The sequence below is a fragment of the Equus quagga genome, chromosome 1 (assembly GCF_021613505.1).
Source record: "Equus quagga isolate Etosha38 chromosome 1, UCLA_HA_Equagga_1.0, whole genome shotgun sequence".
Classification (NCBI taxonomy): Eukaryota; Metazoa; Chordata; class Mammalia; order Perissodactyla; family Equidae; genus Equus; species Equus quagga.
The window spans coordinates 51,979,363-51,999,801 of record NC_060267.1 but is presented as its reverse complement, the minus strand read 5'-3'; the positions used below and the strand labels follow the sequence as shown (position 1 = coordinate 51,999,801).

The 20,439-nt window shown below is 50.6% G+C and overlaps 1 protein-coding gene across 1 annotated transcript in view; it reads right to left on the bottom strand.

The window, feature by feature from the left end:
- The window catches only part of VWF (von Willebrand factor), a 159,186-nt gene that overhangs the window by 10,027 nt on the left and 128,720 nt on the right, over nt 1–20,439 (bottom strand). The window contains exons 39-47 of the mRNA XM_046661799.1: nt 17,616–17,718; nt 17,126–17,200; nt 15,784–15,888; nt 14,452–14,657; nt 11,019–11,168; nt 6,643–6,753; nt 4,143–4,323; nt 3,365–3,405; nt 2,688–2,804 (exon numbers count right to left, since the gene is read on the bottom strand). Coding sequence (XP_046517755.1) covers nt 2,688–2,804; nt 3,365–3,405; nt 4,143–4,323; nt 6,643–6,753; nt 11,019–11,168; nt 14,452–14,657; nt 15,784–15,888; nt 17,126–17,200; nt 17,616–17,718 — 1,089 coding nt within the window. The remainder of the gene's footprint in view (nt 1–2,687; nt 2,805–3,364; nt 3,406–4,142; nt 4,324–6,642; nt 6,754–11,018; nt 11,169–14,451; nt 14,658–15,783; nt 15,889–17,125; nt 17,201–17,615; nt 17,719–20,439) is intronic.

The following is a 20,439-nucleotide window of genomic DNA, read 5'->3' as shown; positions in this document are numbered from 1 at the left end:
AGCAGGCAGAACCCACTCACAGGAGCAAACAAAGAACACAGACCCTCTGGCATGTCCGCTGCCCTGGAAGGTGACAGTGCAGCTGCACCAGGTGACAGGCTTTGCTGGAGCCCTGCTGGGCTTCCCGGCCACTGCTGACAGCGGTTTGTATTCCATGTCGCCGTACATACACACGGAGAAGGGCAGAGCCGAATGGGCTTTGGCTGGAACAGCCAGTCAAGAGCAACCACTTCCTCCACCTGCCAGCCAAGTTCCCAGCCAGCCAGGGTTCACTTGTTTAGGTCTGAGCAGACAATTTGTCCTGCTCCCCCGACCGGTCATGCCCTGAATATTCTGCCTCGCACAGGTCTCATGGCCCCCTTTCATAAATTGCATCGGCTGCTCAGGGCCCTTCAGTCTTCTCTCCCCTGCTGCTCTCCTTCTTTCTACTTCTTGCTTCTTTCTGCCAGTCTGTGCCCCATTCCCCTTCCTGGAAGGTCTTCTACTCTACATTCAACCCATTGCTCAAGGTCAGCGCGTGTCATGCCCTCCGGGATGCTTTCTCAATGTTCCATGTCAGGGTGACCACTCTTCCTCCTGCTTTCCTTGAGAGTTCATCTGTCATCCTGACCACCCACCAGCACAAACCACTTTCTGCTGGTCTCCTCTTAGGTATAAGCATCGTCTCCCCTGGCAGCAAATGAAGGACTCACATCTCCAGTGATGCTAACACTCCAGTCTGATGTAGGCAGTTCAAGCAGACCTACCTAAGCTGAATTCACTGAAGCTCCCACCTGCAGGAGCCCTCACTGAGGCCCTTCACGGCAGAGGAACATGTCAAGACCAGTTAAGGATGCTGAGCTAGAATGGGGGCAATTGAGGCAGTTTTCAGCAAAAGTTGAGAGATACAGAGAAGGAGGGCTAATCTAGAGGTTCTCAAGAAGAAGGAGTGGGTACACTGCCCTGGGGAGATATGAGAATTTTAGAGGAAAGAAGAAAGAGTACACAAACCAAAAGGGGCCATGTATTTTAAAATATTTAGAAACCTACATCTACATGGATCCTAAAGCCGGATTTCCATGGAACCAGAGCAGGTCACCATGCTGCCTCTGACCACCAGAGGGCGCTGGTAGAGTCTGCAGACCGCACCCCCCCCCCCCCCGCCCCGAGAAGCTCTGTTGCAGGACAGGTTGGTGTGGACCTCCCTGCGGTGATCCTGGTTCAACCGACCTCCAGGGTAAAAGGGATGCCACAGACTCCAGACAGCATTATTTCATCCCCTATGCGTGCCCAGATGCACTCAAGGGGAGTTGTTACACGCACACACACATGCACCTAAAACCCTAAAACATCAACTGGGATTTAACCAAAAAAAACCAAAAACACGTACTTAGTGGGCTTCTTTCTAATTGAGGCAGGAATGTTCTTTTTGGACCATTCTGTCAGCAGGAGTTGTCCCCTATAGACCCACTCACTCCACCCACATTTTATTAAGCCCCTACTTAGTGACAGTGTGCCCAGTGCCAGGAAGAACACAAGTGCAGAACACTCCCTTGTCTTCAAAGGCACAGAAAGCCCCTGAGCGAGTGTTCCTCGTCCCTGTCCCCACCCCCTCCTTTTGACCCCTCACCCCCGGCCCCCCCAGGACTCTGCCCCCGGCTCCAGCCCAGCCTCCCTGCCACCTCCCAGAGAGGAGGGGAGGAGCCTCCGACAGGGCCATCTGAAAGAGCTCCTGCTACACTCCATGCATCTTGCCCACAAGAGCCTCGTTCGACCAACTCCGTTCCCTAACACAGCAGGAGCCAGGCACAGGCGGCCGCCTGAGGTGTCCCCTCAGCCTTAGGTCCAGCTCTGCGAGTGGGCTAAGAGCCACACTTAAAACAGCGACATGCCAGGTTTTCTCCACCTAACTAGAAAGACCGATTCCGCTTCTCGGAATCCAGCCCCAGAAGGTATTCAGAACAAACATAATCACCGTGACCTGGCAAAAACAGAGTGAAATATTTTAAACCACCTAAATGTCCAATAATAAAAGCACACGTTGAGGCACATCCATTCCAAGGCATATTGGGTAGAACCTTGCCCATAGTAAGTGTCTCATAAACATCTGTTGACTAATAATTTTTTTCCTGAGGAAGATTAGCCCTGGGCTAACATCTGCCTCCAATCCTCTTCTTTTTGCTGAGGAAGATCGGCCCTGAGCTAACATCCGTGCCTATCTTCCTCTATTTTACATGTGGGACGCCTGCCACAGCATGGCTTGATGATCAGTGTGTATGTCCACGCCTGGGATCTGAATCTGTGAACCCCGGGCCACCAAAGCAGAGCACACAAACTTAACCACTACACCACCAGGCCAGCCCCTTGACTAATTAATTTTTAATGTTTTCAAAGAATAGTAGTGATGTTTCTTAAAATGTTGTATAAAAAAGAATATGGAACTGTAAATATGGTATCATAAGCCTTGCAAATAATGTTTATTTTAAAAACACCATAAAAAGGGTTTAAAATTTACAAAACTAAATTATAATTATTTCTGATAGACACAATTTGGGTGGGTGACTTTTAGTCTGTTCGTTACCATTGTCAAATATTGTCAATAACCAGAAAATCATGAAAGCTTTATTTGAAGACCCCAGTGAGGTCCTATTGCTTGGGTCCCACAAGTACCAGTCCATCCCCTGGGTGCCTGACAGACCCTCTCTTACCAGGGGGCACGCCTCACAGGTGATCTTCCTGCACTCCAGCTTGAAACCAGAGATGGCCCCCACCTGGACGGTGCAGCGGCAAGTGGTGCACGGGTCAATCATGAGGCTCCTGCCGGGCTGGAACCAGAGGCACGAGTGTCAGCCCCCCAGCACCCCGACCCCTGACCTTCCCACTTGCCTCAGCCCCAGAAGCTGTCTGCCTTACGAGTGGGGACCGGCCACCCGTGGCAGCCGTGAGCCACCACCGTGCCACTCCTCCTGTCTGCAGTGGCCGCTGCCTGCCCGCCCTGCCACCTCCAGTGTGGCAATGGGAAGAGTGAGGGCCTTCATTCACGCCAGAGAGGGGGCTGGAGCAGGAGGAGAAGGGGCAGATTGAAATGTGCACCATGACTGCAGAGCGTTACTCTGTACATAGAAGAAATGCTCACATGCCTGGGGTGAGAGCCGGGAGATGACTGACAGATAGCGGGGCCCCGCGCTAGAGAGTCAGGAAGACTGTGGGGGCCTGGGCTCCGGGATGCCTGGGAAGCCCAGGCGGCGGGGTAAAGTGCGGCTGCGGTAGGTCTCCCTGGCTCCTCTCATTTCCACTTTGGAACGAGCTGCCCACCCTTCCCACAGCATCCCCATTCCTGCTGCCCCTCCTCCCCCCTGCCCTGGAGAAGAAGGCAGCAGCTCACCCCAATGATGGTGCCGTTGAGCATGCAGGCCTGCACGGGCTCTGGGGGAGAGAGAAGGGGGGGCGTCAGCGTGCAGAACACATGCCAGCAAAACCCGGCACGCAGCCACTCCCTCCAAGGCCGTCTCCTCCCCGCTGGGCCCCTCTCCTACATCTGCCTGTGCTTCTCCCCACCCACCCCAGCGCGCGGGTCCCACTGCCAGAGCCCACGGCGGCCTCGCATCCCCCAGGCCTGCTGAGGAAGGGCAGGCTGCCTTTTCCTTCCACAGGATCCCTGTGCGCCTTTAGGGCTTGGCCCTTGTTGAAGTGATTTACACTTAAGGGGTGAGTGGGAGGATGTTTGGGCTCATGAAGGAATGAAATTCTCCTCTAAAAACGTTGAGGCCCAAGATAGAATCATGCAAAGAATCCAGAGCAGGGGGTGGTGCGTGTTTGCTCTTGTCTATTTGTTTGCTGGTGGGGTTGGGGTGGGAAGCTGGAATTCCTCCCCCAGCAGAGGGGACACAGCGCTGACCAAGAAGGTGTCTCTAGAATCAGAGGCCTGTGGTCAACCCCAGTTCCACCCTCACTAACTCACGTGAGCAATGGAGGTGCGAACAGAACCTGCCTCGCAGGGCTGTCATGAGGCCACACGAGACAATGGTATAAAACCATCACCAAGCACCGAGCTGACCTTCAGGAAGTCGCTGCATTTCTCGCATCGTATCTGCTTCCTCACAGAAGCATGAGTAATAGATGGGAAAGAGGCCTGAAGATGGGGCCGGGACGGCATGCCTTACCGCAGTGACAGCTCGGGCAACACTCTGAGGTCCTGCAGCTCAGCTGGAAGCCCGTGGGGCAGGTGGTGACGTCGAGCTCGGGGCAGGAGACGTTCCTCTGCTGCACGAAGACCTCCTCCTTCACTCGGACGCACTCGTTGATGAGGCAGGGGTTCTCAGGGGAGGCCCAGTGAGAGCCCACCTATGGTTAGAAAACCAGCGTTGGGCAGGGCTGGGACCTGAGGTCCCAAGGGGGATGCGTTGCTCTCTCAGGGAGCCAATGTGGGCCCTGGAGATGAGCCTGGGCTCAATGTCTAAGTCCCTCCCACAGGTAAGGCCCACAGAGGGAGTGAATGGTGCTCATCCCAGGTCCTTCAGTGAGTCTGGGCCAGTCGCCCTGACCAAGACCCTAGCTCAGAGTTATGTGTGCTCCTACAGACGTGGTCCTCAGCCACCCGAGGAAGCACCTGAGGGAAGCCTGGGGGCCTCCCTTCCATCCTCAGCATCAGCTGTGAGCTGAGCTCAGAGACTCTCAGGCCCTCTGACCAGGAAGCAGCAGCATGGGCTGGCATGGGGAGAGGAGGAAGGAAAACTCAACCACTGCCCAGCCTGGGGCCACTTCCCACTCATGTGGGGAGACAGCAGGAGACAGGGGATGCTGGTGTCTGACGCCGACAGCCCCACAATCTGCCCCTCCAGGGCTGCGGGTGGGTGGCCTGACCTCAAGGGTTGGCTCCACAGGCAAAGAGCACTGAGAGCGTCCAGAACATGGTTCAGAAAAGTCACTATGGAGGTTGTGCCTGGAGAACGTGTCCCAGTGAGTGCTGCCTGTGTGGGCCAGCTTCCCGATGCATAACTAGGTGCATGCTGCCCGCCCACTTCAGGACCTGCCCTACTGCTCTCAGCTCCTGCCCACATTCTTCTCTTTCTAGATGAGGAGCAGAAAATGCCAGACACCTGCAGCCACTCTCTGCACCCCCACTTCTGACTCACCCTGACCAAACCTTCTGACTGCAGGCCTGACCCCAACCTCCAGACCTCTCCCCGTTCTGATTATTTACCTGCCGAGCCTCAGCCACCCTACAGGCCCCTGACGTGGTCCCAGCAGCAGGGCCAGAGCCATTGCTGGGGCCCAAGTCTTGTAGGTAAGATGCAGACTTGGACTGAGGGAGAGAAACTCAGGCCCCCTTATGTTTTGTAAACGCTGAGGTGAGTCAGGGCTGTATGAGCCCTGGATGGAGATGAGAGATGGGGGGGGGGGGGGGGGGGGGGGGGGGGGGGGGGGGGCAGGGTGGCTGGAGTACTGAGCGTCAAAGGGACCAGGTGTCAGCTCCTCCCAGGATGGAGCCACCCCTCTGATCTGAGCTGGACTCTGGTCCAGGGGAGCAGGGGCAAAACCTGCCTTATTTCAGGATGGATGAGGAGCAGAAAAACTAAAAGGGTGGGAAGGATGGAGGACACGGGAATCCACAGGTAACCTGGAATAGAAGGGGAGGTGGGACCCCTGTGGAAAAACTCAGCGAGTCACTCTGTTATCACTGAGGAGGAGAAAGGCCATGAGCCTGGGTAGGAGATGGACAGGTTCAGGGCAAGACAGCCAACACTTTGCCTTCCCTTCTAAACACAGTGCACTGTGTTCTTACTGGAAGGATACAGAAGGGGAGGCCCATGGGGCACCTCAGACTCTTCCAGCACCGGCCTCCGCAGGCTTCCAGGGCTCAGCGCTACCCACTCCTCCTTATGGATCAGAGTAAAAGAACTGTTACTATCCTGGCATCTGGACTGAAATTCCCAAGGAGGGAATCCTTGCGTTTCAGAAAAAATCTTGATAAGCATCCAAAGCGAGAGCCTGAGGGCCACCAAGGAGACAGTTAAACTGCTCTGCTTTAGGAGAGGGAATGTGGCTGGCATGGGGGTCCAGGCAGGAGAAGACAAGAGTGGGGAAATGTGAGGCTAGCAACTCGGCGAGATGCTACAGCCCGAGCTGCAGAAATACCTCGGGGACTTTGGGGACAGAAACACAGCTTGCTTCTCTGAGTTATAAGTTTCTCCAATGGAAACCAGTGACAAGCTGAGAGGAGCCTGCCTGGGTTAATGTGCACAGAACAGTACTCGCAGTCCATGGGCTCTGGAGGGGTGGCGGGCCCACAGCACAGGCAGGATGGTGAGGCCAGCTCTACACCAACCCGAGAGGCAGCAGGACCTCAGATGCACAGGTAAACAGGAGAACATATATCCCCCAGGAGTGCACAGAACTTCTAGGCAGGGAACTGGGCTTCTCCCCAAATTCACAAAACGGGAAGTCTGAGGCAGTCTTAACTAGTTCCTCAGCGGCAAGGTACTCCCAGCTGACACCTGGATAACACCAGCAGCCGGATTAAAGTCCCTGCGGGGAAAGCACAGGGCAGGGAATGAGCTTCTACTGCACAGATGAGAGCGGGGCCAATGCTGGACCGCAGAATGGACTCCCAGGCTGGTAATCACTGCCCTCCTTCCTACCCCACCTGGGGTCCAGACTTACATTCTGCCAGTAAGACTGAGAGTCCCCCCGCGGTGAGCCAGTCACCACCTCACAGGCAGACGGCAGGCACCTTCCACAGCACTCGCCTTCGTGGAGCACATAAGTGAAGCCCTGCACAAACACAAAGAACAGAGAGTGAGGAAAGATAGGCCAGCGGCAAAGACATGGGTGTTCTGATCTACCCGACGTGTATACTGAGCCCTGGGGTCTTGCAGAGAGATGCATCTTCATCTTGGTCATCCACCAGCCTCAAGATCATGCTGAGAAGTGGCCAGGAAGCATCAACCATTGAGTGACTAAGCTAGTCTTACACCTGCTGAAGAGGCACAACCCTGCCCTCTCAAAGCTCCCACTGTGAGACCAACATCCAGTCCATAGGAGCATTAAAGACAGCCCAGAGGTCCCCCAGCAGCAGCCAAGCCAGCCGGACTGATCCTCAGCACGGCCAAATGAAGGGCACCTCATCGACTGGGGAGAACATTCAGGATGCCTGGGCTCTAGTCTCTGCTCTAACAGACCTAACTACCTATACAAGATGAGCACCTTGATCCCAAGGCCTCTCACCAATGTGCAGAGTTGGGCCTCTCCAGGTAGTTACTTGACACCTACCTAGGAGTTTATGGGGCACAGTGAGATGAGAGAGCACCACAGACCAACCTCCCCAAGAAAGCCTGCCAGGAAGACCAGCATCCTGCAAGTCTGCCAGCCCATCTTGCCTCCTGGAGGTCCTCCAATCTGGCCAAAGCATTAGGAACTTGGATTGCACCCCTCCACTGAAAACTCTGAAGCAACATATATGAATAGGCAAACATGGTTGTCCCGGGAGCCCAGGGGAGAAATTCCAGGACTGTGCTTCATCTTGGAGCTCTGTTCCTCAGAGAGAAGGAGTAACTGCAGCTGTTCAGGATGAGCGTGGATGCCAACCCTGCTCTGTGCCCCAAGCACGGCCACGAGCCCGGCCAAGTCCGAGGTGCACACGACACTCGCTGTCAGCCTAGCTGGTGCCTCTCTCTGGGGGAAGACAAGCGCTCCGGAGACTTGGCTCAGCTTCACACCATCCCCATGAGACCTGCTTACATCCCGACTCACGTCACAGCGGTGCCCAGTGAGCTGTCCCCAGTCTTTCATCAGCTGAGATTCTAATCCTTTATTGTGCATCTGTGACATACTAGGTAGTTTGGAGGAGCCAACAAGTTAAGATGATACACTCTAGACATCCTCCACTCTAAGGCAGAATATACAAGGTGCCATAAAAGAAACAAAGTCTTAAGGGAGCACAGAAGAGAGTCACCAACACCTTTCGGGATCTAGGGTCACTCTCGTGTGCCTCTCTGAGAGTGCTCAGGGATCTGGATTTGCGCATCGTTCATGTTTTCTGCTGCCCCCCACCATGGACAAACACACTGTCGAAGTTATGATTGCCTTGTTCCCAAAACCCCACCAACGTCTTGTGCTCAGGAACTCCTAGCCATGCCACCAAATCCCCCAGCTGCCATCTCTCTAAGAGTCCCTCCACACGTCCAGCATCCCCATCTTCTTGCTGCACAGCCAGGTTCATTCTATATTTTCATCTCTCTTTCTTTCCCCACACTCCTCCAAATCCTCTAGTTTATATCTGTTCAAAATATACATCTCAGACCATTCTCCTAACTCTCTTCTCCATCCTGTTTTCACCGGTTTTCCAATTAGGAGTGGAACTAAGTGGGTCTAATATCCACCCAATCCGAAAACAGATGCCACCAAAAAATAAATTCCTAGTTTATTTAGCAGCACAACCCTTTAAGCACCATTGCCATGGCTGAAATGGCCGTGGAAGGCACAGACCGCTGGTCCCTTGGGTCTCTCCTGGATCAAACTGGTCCTTGCAATGCTGGTGTTACCAGTTGTGCTAGCCTAACAGAATGGGCCGTGGGCCAGGAGTCAGGACATTCCCATGTCCCCTGGCTTCAAATGAGCCATAGAGCGATGGTCAACTTCCTTCCTGCGCTCATCCTCTGCTCTCTACCCCGACAGGTGTGAGGAACAGCCCCGCCTCATCTTCCTTCTGGAGGAGTAGCATGAGGATGAAGAAAATGTAAAGCACTACATGCAGTCCCTCAGAACAGAGTTCCTAAAGCCACAATTTGATGTGATTCTGGGGTCTAAGGGTTGGCGATCACGTGATCATAAGCCTTCAAAGATAAACTCCTCTAAGGTTTATACAAAGGAGCAAGAATTCCTCTTGCTGTCAACGTGGAAGCAAGGCCATGGGCATGTGGGCACGCCTATAGCATTCTCTGGGAAACCGGCAATGCTCTTGTTGCTTTACATTATCTTTCTGACATGAAGAACAGAGAACTATGCAGGTGGCGGGGGAAAGCGCACCTCTGCAGACTGTGGCTTTGGAAGGGAGGAATCAGGGGGTGATGATGACAATGTTGTTCTTTTTTTTTTTTTTTTTGGTCACAACCTAGACAACAAATGAATTCAGATAAGTGAGTCCAAATGTCCCTGGAGTCTGACCAGAGCTGACACTACCCTCTCTGAAGAATGAACTTTGAGGCCGCCTCAATTCACTGAAGCTCCTACCTCAACTTAACACACAGCACAGACCAGAGCCCAGCCTCCCCCATCCCCTCAGCTTTAACTAAATCACGAGGCGTCCTCCTCCTCCCTAGAAAGTGTGAACCTTCAGTCTCTAAGAGAAGCCACTCAAGTTCTTAAAGCAATCATACAGTCAAGAGTCTGGACATGGTGCCTCCCCAACTCATTCACCTGACCTCTCTACCCGTCTTCTTTTTGAAACTGCCTCCAGCACCACAGCCTCTAGACAGCTGGGTTTATACCACATGACCTGCACCCTCTCCAACAGCTAACTGGGCCAGAGTGGGGACTGGACAGAGGACCCAATCCATGGGCTGGGCTGAGCTCATCAATTTTCTTCTTGAGAAGTTAATCTATGGCACACAGAGATTGAATAAGTCAAATGGACAGGGATGACCCATGGATCTGAAAAGCCATGTTGAGTTGAAGCCAGATTCAATAAAGCCATGTGCAAATGAAATTTGTGAGAAAGCAAATCTTCCTTCCCAAGGAAGCTGGCCTGCCGTGAGGAGCTGGAACAGACAGGCAAAGAGAAGCAGAGACAGGGGGCTCATGCGACAAGTGGAGAGAAATGTATGACACAGTGCCTACCCACATATCCTGCACTTCAGTTCTGAGAGATTTCCCCCGTCTTTTCCATAAATCCCCTGTTTATTTTAGCTAACTTGAGTGCATTCTGTTCTTCACGATCAAAACTCCCTACTGAAACACGAAATACACTGGGTGTGACTTCCAAACAATAAAATGACCTCTGCGGTGCACTCTCTTTACTTGATAGCAAGTTATTTCCATGCCTCCCATGGCCTGTGGGAGGAGATGGAGACCAACAGGTTTCCAAAACTTAGTGTTCCCAAAGGGCACACCTGGATACCACAGCATCATCCTCTCCCACAGGTGCCCATCAGCTCCAATCCTCCTCCACGCCAGCGAAGCAGGTAGAGAGCGGATGAAGTGAACACACTCTCCCATTTCTGGATTCACATTCAGGACCTCCCTGCCATCATCAGACCACACACTTCCAAAACAGCATCAGGAGCGTTATCTTCACTGCTGTTAACATTTACAAAAGCAACCACGAGATGCATGGACTTGCCTGCCCTGACCACTCTTTTGTTATCATTATCTCCTGATAATATTGCAGTAATGATAATACTAGCATTAAGCCAGCAAGCAGAATTTGACCCACAATTCTCCCTGAACGCCATTGCTCCCCTTTTCTAGGGTCTGATCAGTCTTAAATGTGCAAGAATAGAGTGCCCCAGAACACAAAAGAGCTTTAGGGGCAGACCACCACAAGAAGAATTAAAAACTGAATTGGGATAACAGTGATCATGTTTTCTGTACCTCAAATTATAAACATGGTCTGAAAAATCATCAATCATCCACCTATGTGGAAACACTGAAGTACACTGAAACTGGGACAATCTCAGAAAATTTGGAACATGTATCTGTTCTAGAAAGAGACTAAGGTCATGTCTAAAGTGGGAGGAGATACGAAAGAAATCAAGTCTTCTCTTCTAGGCATTTGGTCCACATCTCTGCTCAAACCAACTCCACAGCCTTCTGGACTCAAGCCCATACAACAGACATGACCATTAGCTAAGGACCAAATCACAGAAAGGTGACAGAGCAATCCTTTTTTTTTACCCAGCCCCATTCCTCTCCCTTCCCCCTACCTTTAGCCTTGAACCAGAGTTTACCAGAGGGGCTGTGTTGCCCCTTCCTGGAATCCCCTCCCCTACTTCCTTACCCTGATTGCCCCATGTAGTACTCAGCCCCTCTGCCCTCCTTACCGACCGGCAGCTGTCTTCACAGGGCTTCTGAGAGCACTGGGCCACACGTAGGCCCATCACAGCGTCCTCCATGTCAGTGCAGGTGCACACGTCGCAGCCCTCCTCCCAGAACTGGCCCACAGGGTAGATGGTGCCTCGGTGGACACACACCTGTAAACACAAGGTTTCTGTGAGTGAACTCATTCAGTTCCTTTAAACAGGAGGTTAGTGAGCATCTGCTATATGTTGGAAGCTGCTCTAGGTGCTAAGGATACAGCAATAAACAAAACCAACATGGTCTCTGCCCAAACGGAGGGATGCTGATGAAGTAGATTTTTCCCTCTTCCCTTCCCTGCCCACCAACCCCAGAAAGGCCATCCCCGGTCTACCCTGAGAGTGGCCGCTTTTGAGTCCTTTGTGGCCCACAGGCTCAGACATAACATACTGGCTGCCTGGATCTGGTTCCATCGCTGCCTTAACTGCATTTAATTCCTTCTATGTCACACAGAAAGCTGTACCCTAGTTCTTAGACCTAGTAATGTCCTTGGACTTGGAACCCATTATGTATAGCCCTCTGTCCTATTAGGAGTGGGGTGAAGATGAGGGGAGATTGGGCAGGGGCTCTGAATAACTGCTCCCTTGAGAGCCACAGGGAACATATCCAGTGAAGACTCTGAGGCACAGAGTACAGACACGTTTGAGAGACAAGGGATCCCATTTGGAAGCAGTATAGGCTGTGGAAGGGCGGTGGGAATGAGATAACAAAGCATGGCTGGGATCAGAACCTGCAGAGCCCAGAATGCATGCCATATACTGTGATCAGACTTTAGTTTTTAGTAGTGAGGGACTCAGGAAGCTGTTTGATCTGGAGCCTTAAAGCCAGTTTTAAAATTATCCCAAGTCTGCCCTCCCCAGCTACCAACAGGTCTCTACCCTCATTCACATAATAGCACTACAAATACTCTTAAACCATCATCTTATACCTTCCCAGTCATCCAGCTTCTGTATAACAAACTCATTGAATGAGACCCCTTGTTCTTCTATTAAGAGGCTTGCTAGAAAACGTTACCACCCAGAATCTCACTTCTAGGAAGCTATCGCAAAAGATACAGTGGCAAAAATACAAAATGACAGATGTACAAGGCAATTCGTTACAGCATTATTAATAATAGCAAAAAATTGAAGCAACTCAAATGTCCATCAATAGAGGACATGCTGAATGAACTAAGGTGCATCTATGCAATGGAATAGTACACAGCTGTGAAAAGGAATAAGGCAGATCTCTACATACCAATATAGAATGATATCTAACATACACTGTTAGGCAAAAAAAGAAAAATTCAAAACAGAATTTGTAATATGCTACTCTTTCTGTCAGAAATGGGAAGAAATATATATAATTTGCTTATATTCTCAAATAGAAAAAAAATAAAAGGATATGCCAAAAACTCAAGAAAATTTTAAATTACCGAGGAGAGGGAAGGAACAAGGTAGAGGAAACAGCGATAGAAGTCAGACTTCTGGGAATGCATCTTGTTTTATAATTTCAGTTTCAGAATCATTTGTGTTACATAAGAAAAATATTAAATCAAAAAGGAAATAAAAAGCATTCCATTCTAAAAATGTAAAACAAATTGAAATATCTGATTAACTGGATATCAAGTCAGTGGCACAGGGAAAATAATTACTTCAAATGATTTTAAAACTCCTTATTTCTACCATATATCCCTAATGGGTTATATTTTTAGGACAAGGAGAACTGCAAAGAAATCTTAAACCTCTCTCAATGGTCTTAAATCATTAGTACTAATAGAAGCATTGTTATTTTTGAGACTATTACAGGTATATTGTAAGATAAAGCAAATAAGTACTTATGTTAGGAAACCAAAGTTTTCACCTGAGAAGAGAAGTGATACTAGTATAAATCAAAGAAGTGAAGACAACCCTGTAATCAAATTTGAATCAGAATATCACCATGAACATATGATATGTGTTTCCAAGCCCTGTTCACCAAAAAGGTGTAGAGGCAATGACAACCCACGAGCAGTAAACATCATTAATGCCAAGACTGCAGTGTCTAAATACTACTTTCATACAAAGGTACCAGGACTCTGGTGAAATGGCTGGTTCAAGGATTGGGGCAGGAAATGTCCAAGAGGAGCCTGGAACACCTTGTCGTTTCAGAAAGCAAGAAAGCAATCAAAGGCTAATGAGGCCATGCCAAAGGGCTCCAGAACCAACTTGAAGGGGCTCCCACTGATCCCAGATAAGAGAATTTGAGTATTAAATAAATGAGGACCACAAGTATCAAGACACATCAAATATATCAGCATCCGTGAGTTCATAATGATACTCAAAAACTCTTTGGTCACCATTGAAAGTTGCTAGGGCATCAGTTCATTACTCTGAAAATTGGTAAAGGAAAAGAATCAAGCGTTCATCCTCCTTTCCTAAAGTAATTCTATTTCAGGGTAACCAAAGGTGGTTGGGGGAAGTTCTTTCTCACAGAAGAAGCCCAACTAGTAAATGCATAAGAATGATAGAGTAGAGAAAAGTTGCCATTTTGCAACTCCTAATGATGTAATGAATCTTAGAAAGCAAAACATCCATGGGTATTAAAACTATAATTAAAATGTTCATGGGGGACCCTGCATAAGGGAGAAATGGTCTGATACCACCTGAACCCAGTAATGAGTCCTACCTTTAAGAGTGGGACAACGGAACATGACGTGCCTCACGGTACGAAGCAATCAGAAGCAACCAGTATCCTTTGTGCTGTATTCTAGTCTCTCCAAAATTGAACTTAAATGTAAGTAATTTCCTGGGTCTAACCTCTAGTTTACTGGAAATACAGGGGAAGGGGAACCCATTAAGCAATACCCTGAGGAAGCTATCAGGCAAATCCAGAATGCATGACCTTCTATAGAACAAATGACCCAGACTCTCCAAGAAATCAAAGGCATAAAAAATGGGGGTGGGGCTGCTACAGATCAGAAAGACATAAGAAACATTAATAGAAGAAGAGCAAGTAGGGGGAGGCAAAAGGAGAAAGAACAGAGACATAAGAAGCAGCAACCCCTGCCTCCTAGACCTGCTCCTGCCTCTCCAGAACCTGGGGGCTTAGGAACTTGGAGCTGGAAGAAACTCTAGAGGGGACCAGAGGTCTAGAGCATTCCAGGCAAATGAACGTGTTCTAGCTCTGACAAGCTCTGGGCAAGATAACTCTGGCTCATCCTTGGCATTCATTCCAGGGCTCACCCTCAATAATCCAGTAGCTGCAACTATGCTCAGGTCTTCCGGCTGCAATTCTGGCTCCAGATAGCTCATTCTGGTGGATCTCCCCAATATAAGACTGCTATTTGCATTTGATATCTGTACCATCCATTGACACTTTATTGTATTCAGTTTATAGACTATCATCTTGTCATCTCAGCCAGAGCTGAGCAGCCCCTACCTTGTCTGGGAGGCAGGTGGTGGTGGTGCATCCGCAGTCGTTGGTGACAGTCGAGGCCAGGTACCCCAGAGGGCAGCTCACCGTGGAGTTGACACAGCTGCAGGCGCACTCATACTCGTCACAACACTGAGTCTTCCGAAGGGTCGGCGTCCGGTGGGGGGGGCAGGCGGGCGGGGACTGCCTTGTGCACTCTTCCTTCCTGCAGGCTGAGGGGCAGCACGAGGTGATGCCCTAGTCCTGCCACACTGAGCACTGCACTCAGCCAGGGTTTGTAAGCACTCAGCTAGGATGTAAGGTCCCAGGAACTCTAGACCCCGAATATTACACCAGAAATGCACGTGAGCCCAGCCCAGGGGCTCCAGGATATTCAATCACACAGAAAAAGCAGTTAGTCTGCAGAAAAATAACAACATTTATCAAAAAGAGCTATGTGAAGCTTGGAAATCTAATAGAGGAGAAGTGAAGGCTGCTTTGCCCCCACTCTATCACCTTCCCGTGCACATCCGAAAGGAACAGGGCCCTTCCACCTACTGATGCTCAGAGACAGCAGATGTAGAATCTCTAAGACCCAGAGAGGCCTGGGCGCACCACGGTCTGGAAAGTGTTTTTACATGCTGACAGCTTCGATGATCCTATCCCACCTCAGTACCTAGGACAATACCCTACAATTTTAGGCCCTCTAATACTGTTGAGGGAAAGAATGACAGCAATCCTGTCAAATCCACGATGTCGTTTTATAAAGGCCAAGTCCCATCCCTGTGTCCTTCACCTGTCTCCACCTTCCTTCAAATCCAGCCTGGTCTCCTCTTACCCTCGAGGTCTTAAATCTAGGAACTCAAGAACACCACCGGACTTAAAGTGGGTAGGTCCCAATAGATAAATACAGAATTCATTTTCTTGACATGTCTTACTTTAGTCCAACCCTGTGCTTAAATTATAGTATTTAGAAATTAAAATATAAGCATACAAAGGGAAAATTATCTATAAATTTGGGAATAAGACTCAACGATGAGGATAAGCCAAAGTCACACTTCTTCTCCTCAATGGCATATGGGAGCATGGGAATAAACCAAGATTGGGTCGGGAGCCTTCATCTCAGACACAACTGCCTCTTGCAACAATCCAAGAGGGTGGGCCTGCAGCTGCACCCACACGGGCACACCTTCAGCAGCACGCAGCGGGGAGGGTTCCCAGAGAATTCAATCCAGGCAGGATTCTAACCCCCCCTTCCAGATGTACCCCAAACCTGGACTCAGGTAACTAGAATAGGATGCTTTCCCCAGGCCAGAGAGAGCGGCCACACCACCCCCTCCCCATCCACGGAGGCTTTACCGCAGGCGAAGTTGGGTCTGCACTCGCCGGGATTGGTCAGCGTTGGCTGGAGGCCACCTTCACAGTGAGGCACCAGGGGTGGGTCACAGTTCACCAGGTCACACACTGAGGGCCAGGAAAGAGAGACATCCACTCAGACTTCAGCAAGGTTATTCCTGTATTACCTGTAAGTGGGAACCCACATTCCTGTTCATGCAGACTTCTACTGTTCTAGGTAGATGCTGGTGATGAGATAGAGGCAGAGAGAGATGTGGTGGAGGGAAAGGTAGAGAAAGAAAAGAAGAAGTGAGGAGAGAAGAGAAAGAGGTAAATAGATGACACATAGATGGATGGATAGATAGATAGATAGATAGTTAGATAGATAGCTAGATAGAGATAGACTGATCCAACTCATGTGAGTAAGCTCATATTGATGACTCTTGTCATCTGCTACGACTTCCAGATCTCAGCCAAGTTACTTGAACCCCTCTCTGCCTCAGTTTCATCTTCTGTGAGGTGGGAACTCTACCTGATAGGGCAGTCTAAGGCTGTCATGAAGTCAAAGTGCCTGGCCCACTGAAGAAGCTTAATACTGTTTATAAGATGAGGGACTTGAATGAAATGACCCCTCCAGTTCTCTCTACTGTTAACATTTTAAGACCTATTCTACACAAATTGTTCTCAAGTCAGATGCGCCCCCCCACCGCCTCCAGGACTTCCATTCATCCCCATAAACTTCATCAGCATAAAGGAATTTCTCGGATGAGTGAATTCCTGGACTGCCCCTTGATCCATCTGCTCTCCCCCGAAGAGCTGCATCACTGCGAAGTTCACAAGCCTGTGCTTTCCGTCTCCATCTGCACAATTAATAAACGCAGTGGACAGGGATGGAGCACCGGCATTTCCCGTCATGTTAACCATAATTCCATCAGCCCTGGATTCATCTAATTATACCATTATTCCACCCATTACTCACTACGTAGTTTGCAGTCTATGATGAAACCTTCTGACAAATAATTCGCTGAAACCAGGGTGCCCTGTGCGTGGCATTCTCCACATCTAGTGTCCTCAGACTCTTACTGGCATAGCTTTTCCTTCAGTAAGTCCCTGTGCACCCTCCCTACCAGTGATTACCCTATGCTTTTTTTAATGCTTTCAAACTTTACATTTAATAATTCACTGCAGGATTTTTCTAGGAAGCAAATCCTATTTTCTAGAGATTACTCTTTCCACTTTTGGGCAATCCAGTTAGCCTGTACCCGCTCCTTTCGCACTCCCGGTGCCTGAGGCCCTATGCCCCCTTCAGCACCCACCCCTCGCCCCCGGCCACCTGGGCAGGGACCCGAGGAGGTGGGACACATACCGCACTCGTACTCCGGGCAGCACTGGCCTGCGTTCTGGCGGAGGCGGGTCACTTCACATGGGCCGCATGTGGGAGCTGGAGGAGGAGAAGGCCATGGAAGTCAGGGAAGAGAGGAGCATAACGGTGCAGCCTGGAGACTCTCGTCTCCTGAACCAGCACGGGCCCCGCAGGGGAGGCCCACGAGGAGTCAGGCCATGGGACTCTGACAAATGGGTCTCCTCAGTGCATCCTGTGGACCCCTCAAATGTGCCCTCAGGAGACTCTGAGTCTGAGGGCCAAAGCAGGGCCAGGAGGGTGGTCAACCTCTGAGATGTCCACCCCCGGGGCAGCAAGGGGACCGGAGCCCAGCACAGTAAAGGAGGGAGGGGCTGACAGGGGAATGCAGCTGGCTGGAGGAAACCCACGTTCAGACAGTCCACGGGTCTGAAGGTGGCGGTTGCAGGGCCTGTGGGGGTCCCTTTGCCCCCAGGAGCGCAGGCAGCGGGCTCACCTCTGGCCGTGGGACAGGGCTGCAACGTGCAGTTGACCCTCCGCCCGCTGAGGCACGTGCAGATCTGGCAGGGCTGGTGGGCCGGGACCCAGGTTTCCAGGAACTGAAGGAGAACGAGGTTCAGGGAGGGCCCAGGACGCTCAATACACAAAGCGCCGGAGTTCTCGTGGGTCAGTTCCCCCCACCTGGGGAGACTAGGTCTCCCTCTAGACTCAACCACCAAGTTAAATGCAAAGTTACAATTAAATTCAAGTTAAACTGCTCCTTTCGTCAAAGGAGAAGGCTGGGGCGTCTGCTCAGGGTCCCACTGTTGCAGCGGCAAAGCTAGGGTTTGGACCCGGAATCCATCTTTGTAAGACTGTGCTCTGCCGCCGCCCAGTAATAACGAGTATTAAGCATGTTCAGGATGTTTGTCTAAGGGCTTTACATTAATTCACTTTACATTCCTTATAATAACCCTATCAGGTAGGTACTGTTATTATCTACACTTATGAATGAAGCAGAAGGTCCACAGAGAAGGACCTTGACCAGGTGGTGCATCCAGGACTTCAGCCTGGCGTTCTGGCCCCAGACACCATGAGCCCTCCATACTTCAACTGCCTCTTGTCAGTAGTCACAGTGCCTGCCACAGCGGGTCACACCGTGGGGGTGACAGGCCCTGAACACAGTCCCAGTCCTGAAATGGCTGACAGCCAAGTCGAGGAAATAAGACTCACTCATGAAAAGTTGAATGAGATAAATAAGTTGTGATGCATCCACACCCTGGAATACCACTCAGCCACAAAATAAACCATCGAAACACACAGTGACATGGATGGGTCTCAAACGCATTATGCTGAGTGGAAGAAGCCAGGCAAAAAGGGAGCACATACTGCATGATTCTGCTCACGTAACATTCCAGAAAAGGTAAACGAAGCTATAGTGACAGAAAGCAGACCAGTGGCTGCCTGGGGATGGAAGATGGGGCTGGGGGATGCCCACATGCCAAAACTAGAAGGACCCACAATGAAGAATATACAACTATGTACCAGGGGGCTTTGGGGACAAAAAGGAAAAAAATAAAATCTTTAAAAAAAAAAAAGGGGGCGTGAGGAAACTCTTGGGGGTGATGGAAATGTTCCTTATCTGGACTGCGATGATGGTTTTTCAGGTGGGTGCACATGTCAGAACTCATCGAACTTTAAATAAGCGCTGTTTGTTGTCTACTATATCTTGACAAAGCAGTTTTTTAAAAATGAAAAATAAAAGAGCCCCAGGAACGCAAAAGAAGAGTTCACTCTGGCTGGGGTGCTCCAGAGAGGCTCTCGAAGGGGCACCTGTGAAGGTGGGAAGGACGCGGCAGAGAGGAAAGGAGAAGGAACTCCAGGTGGGGAACAGGGCGAACAAAGGCCCAGAGGACGGAGCATCCTTGTGGGCAGGTGGGCTGTGGCAGAGGCACTTCAGGAAGTTGTGCTTCACCTGGTAGGCAAGGTCAGCAGGACCCTGCCTCAAAGAGACGAGTGGGAAACAAGGACACGCCTGGTGACAGCGAGCAGGATGGAGAAGGGAGGGCCTCCGAGGCTGGCAGCGGGAGGCTGGGCCCAGCAGACAGGGTTGGGGGAGAACATCTCACATTCCCGCAGCCCGCTCTGCCCGGCCTCATCCCTGCTTCTTTACACTAACAGTAACGCCAAGAACACGGCAAATCGGGGCATCTGTGTTTAGACTTTTAAATGGCAAAAGTGATGAGATGAAAAAGGAGAGGGTTATAATTTTGTTGTATGTTTTGAGGGTTTTTTTCTCTTTTTAAAGAAACTAAAGAGTCTCTCTGGGCCAGCCCCGTAGCCGAGTGGTTAAGTTCGTGCACTCCACTTTGGTGGCCCAGGGTTTAGCTAGATCAGATCCTGGACGCGGACATGGCACTGCTCGTCAGGCCACGCTGAGCCGGCGTCCCACATGACACAACTAGAAAGCCCCACAGCTGAAATATACAGCTATGTACTGGGGGGACTAGGAGAGAAAAAGCAGGGGAAAAAAAAGAAGACTGGCAACAGTTGTTAGCTCAGGTACCAATCTTAAAGAAAAAAAAGGAGTCTCTTTTCTGTGGACTTCAGATGTCTAAATTCAAGCACAAATAATAGAACTTTCTAACTGTCCCAAGAGCGGGCAAAACCACAATAGATGACCAAAAGCAGGTGTTAAACGTCTTTTCCAGGAATTTTCATTTTCCCAGGAAGTTTTAATTGATCCGCCGTAAACAGACAACAGGATCCACGGCCCCTGATAAAGCCGTTTCTGGCCCAGGCTAAGCTGGTAAAAGTGCCAGCAGCCCCTCCGCAGCCCTGGTCCGGTCGGGTCGGGCAGCAAACAGCCAGCAGATGGCACTGCTGCAGCAGCACAGACCAACTCCGGCGGGCCTGGCTCACTCCCTAGGTTCCCTGTCAGGCGTCACTATTACCAGGGCAGGAGAACAGGTGAGAGTGCTAGCTGGAGTTAAAGATTAAATAAAGATGACATAAGGATGGCCTACAGAGAATATAGCAAGGGAAAAGTGACGTCTTCAAAGCCCAAGGTCAGAGAAGGCACACAAGCAAGTCATCGCGCACCACCCACCACAGCCGAGGAATTGATGGAAGACGCAAATGAAACGGAAGGGCTGAGCCCACCACAGAACACTAGAGACCAGAGAGGAAATGGAGGCTCGAGGAGCTCCATCCTGAGTGATGGAGGCAGTTCAGGCTGAGCTGCAGCCTGCTTGCCCAGCACAGCCCCCAGCCCCACCCGCCCCCAACACTGAGAGGGAGACAGCCAGTGCACACGGCTCTGGATCCCTTCTGAGCCGGCT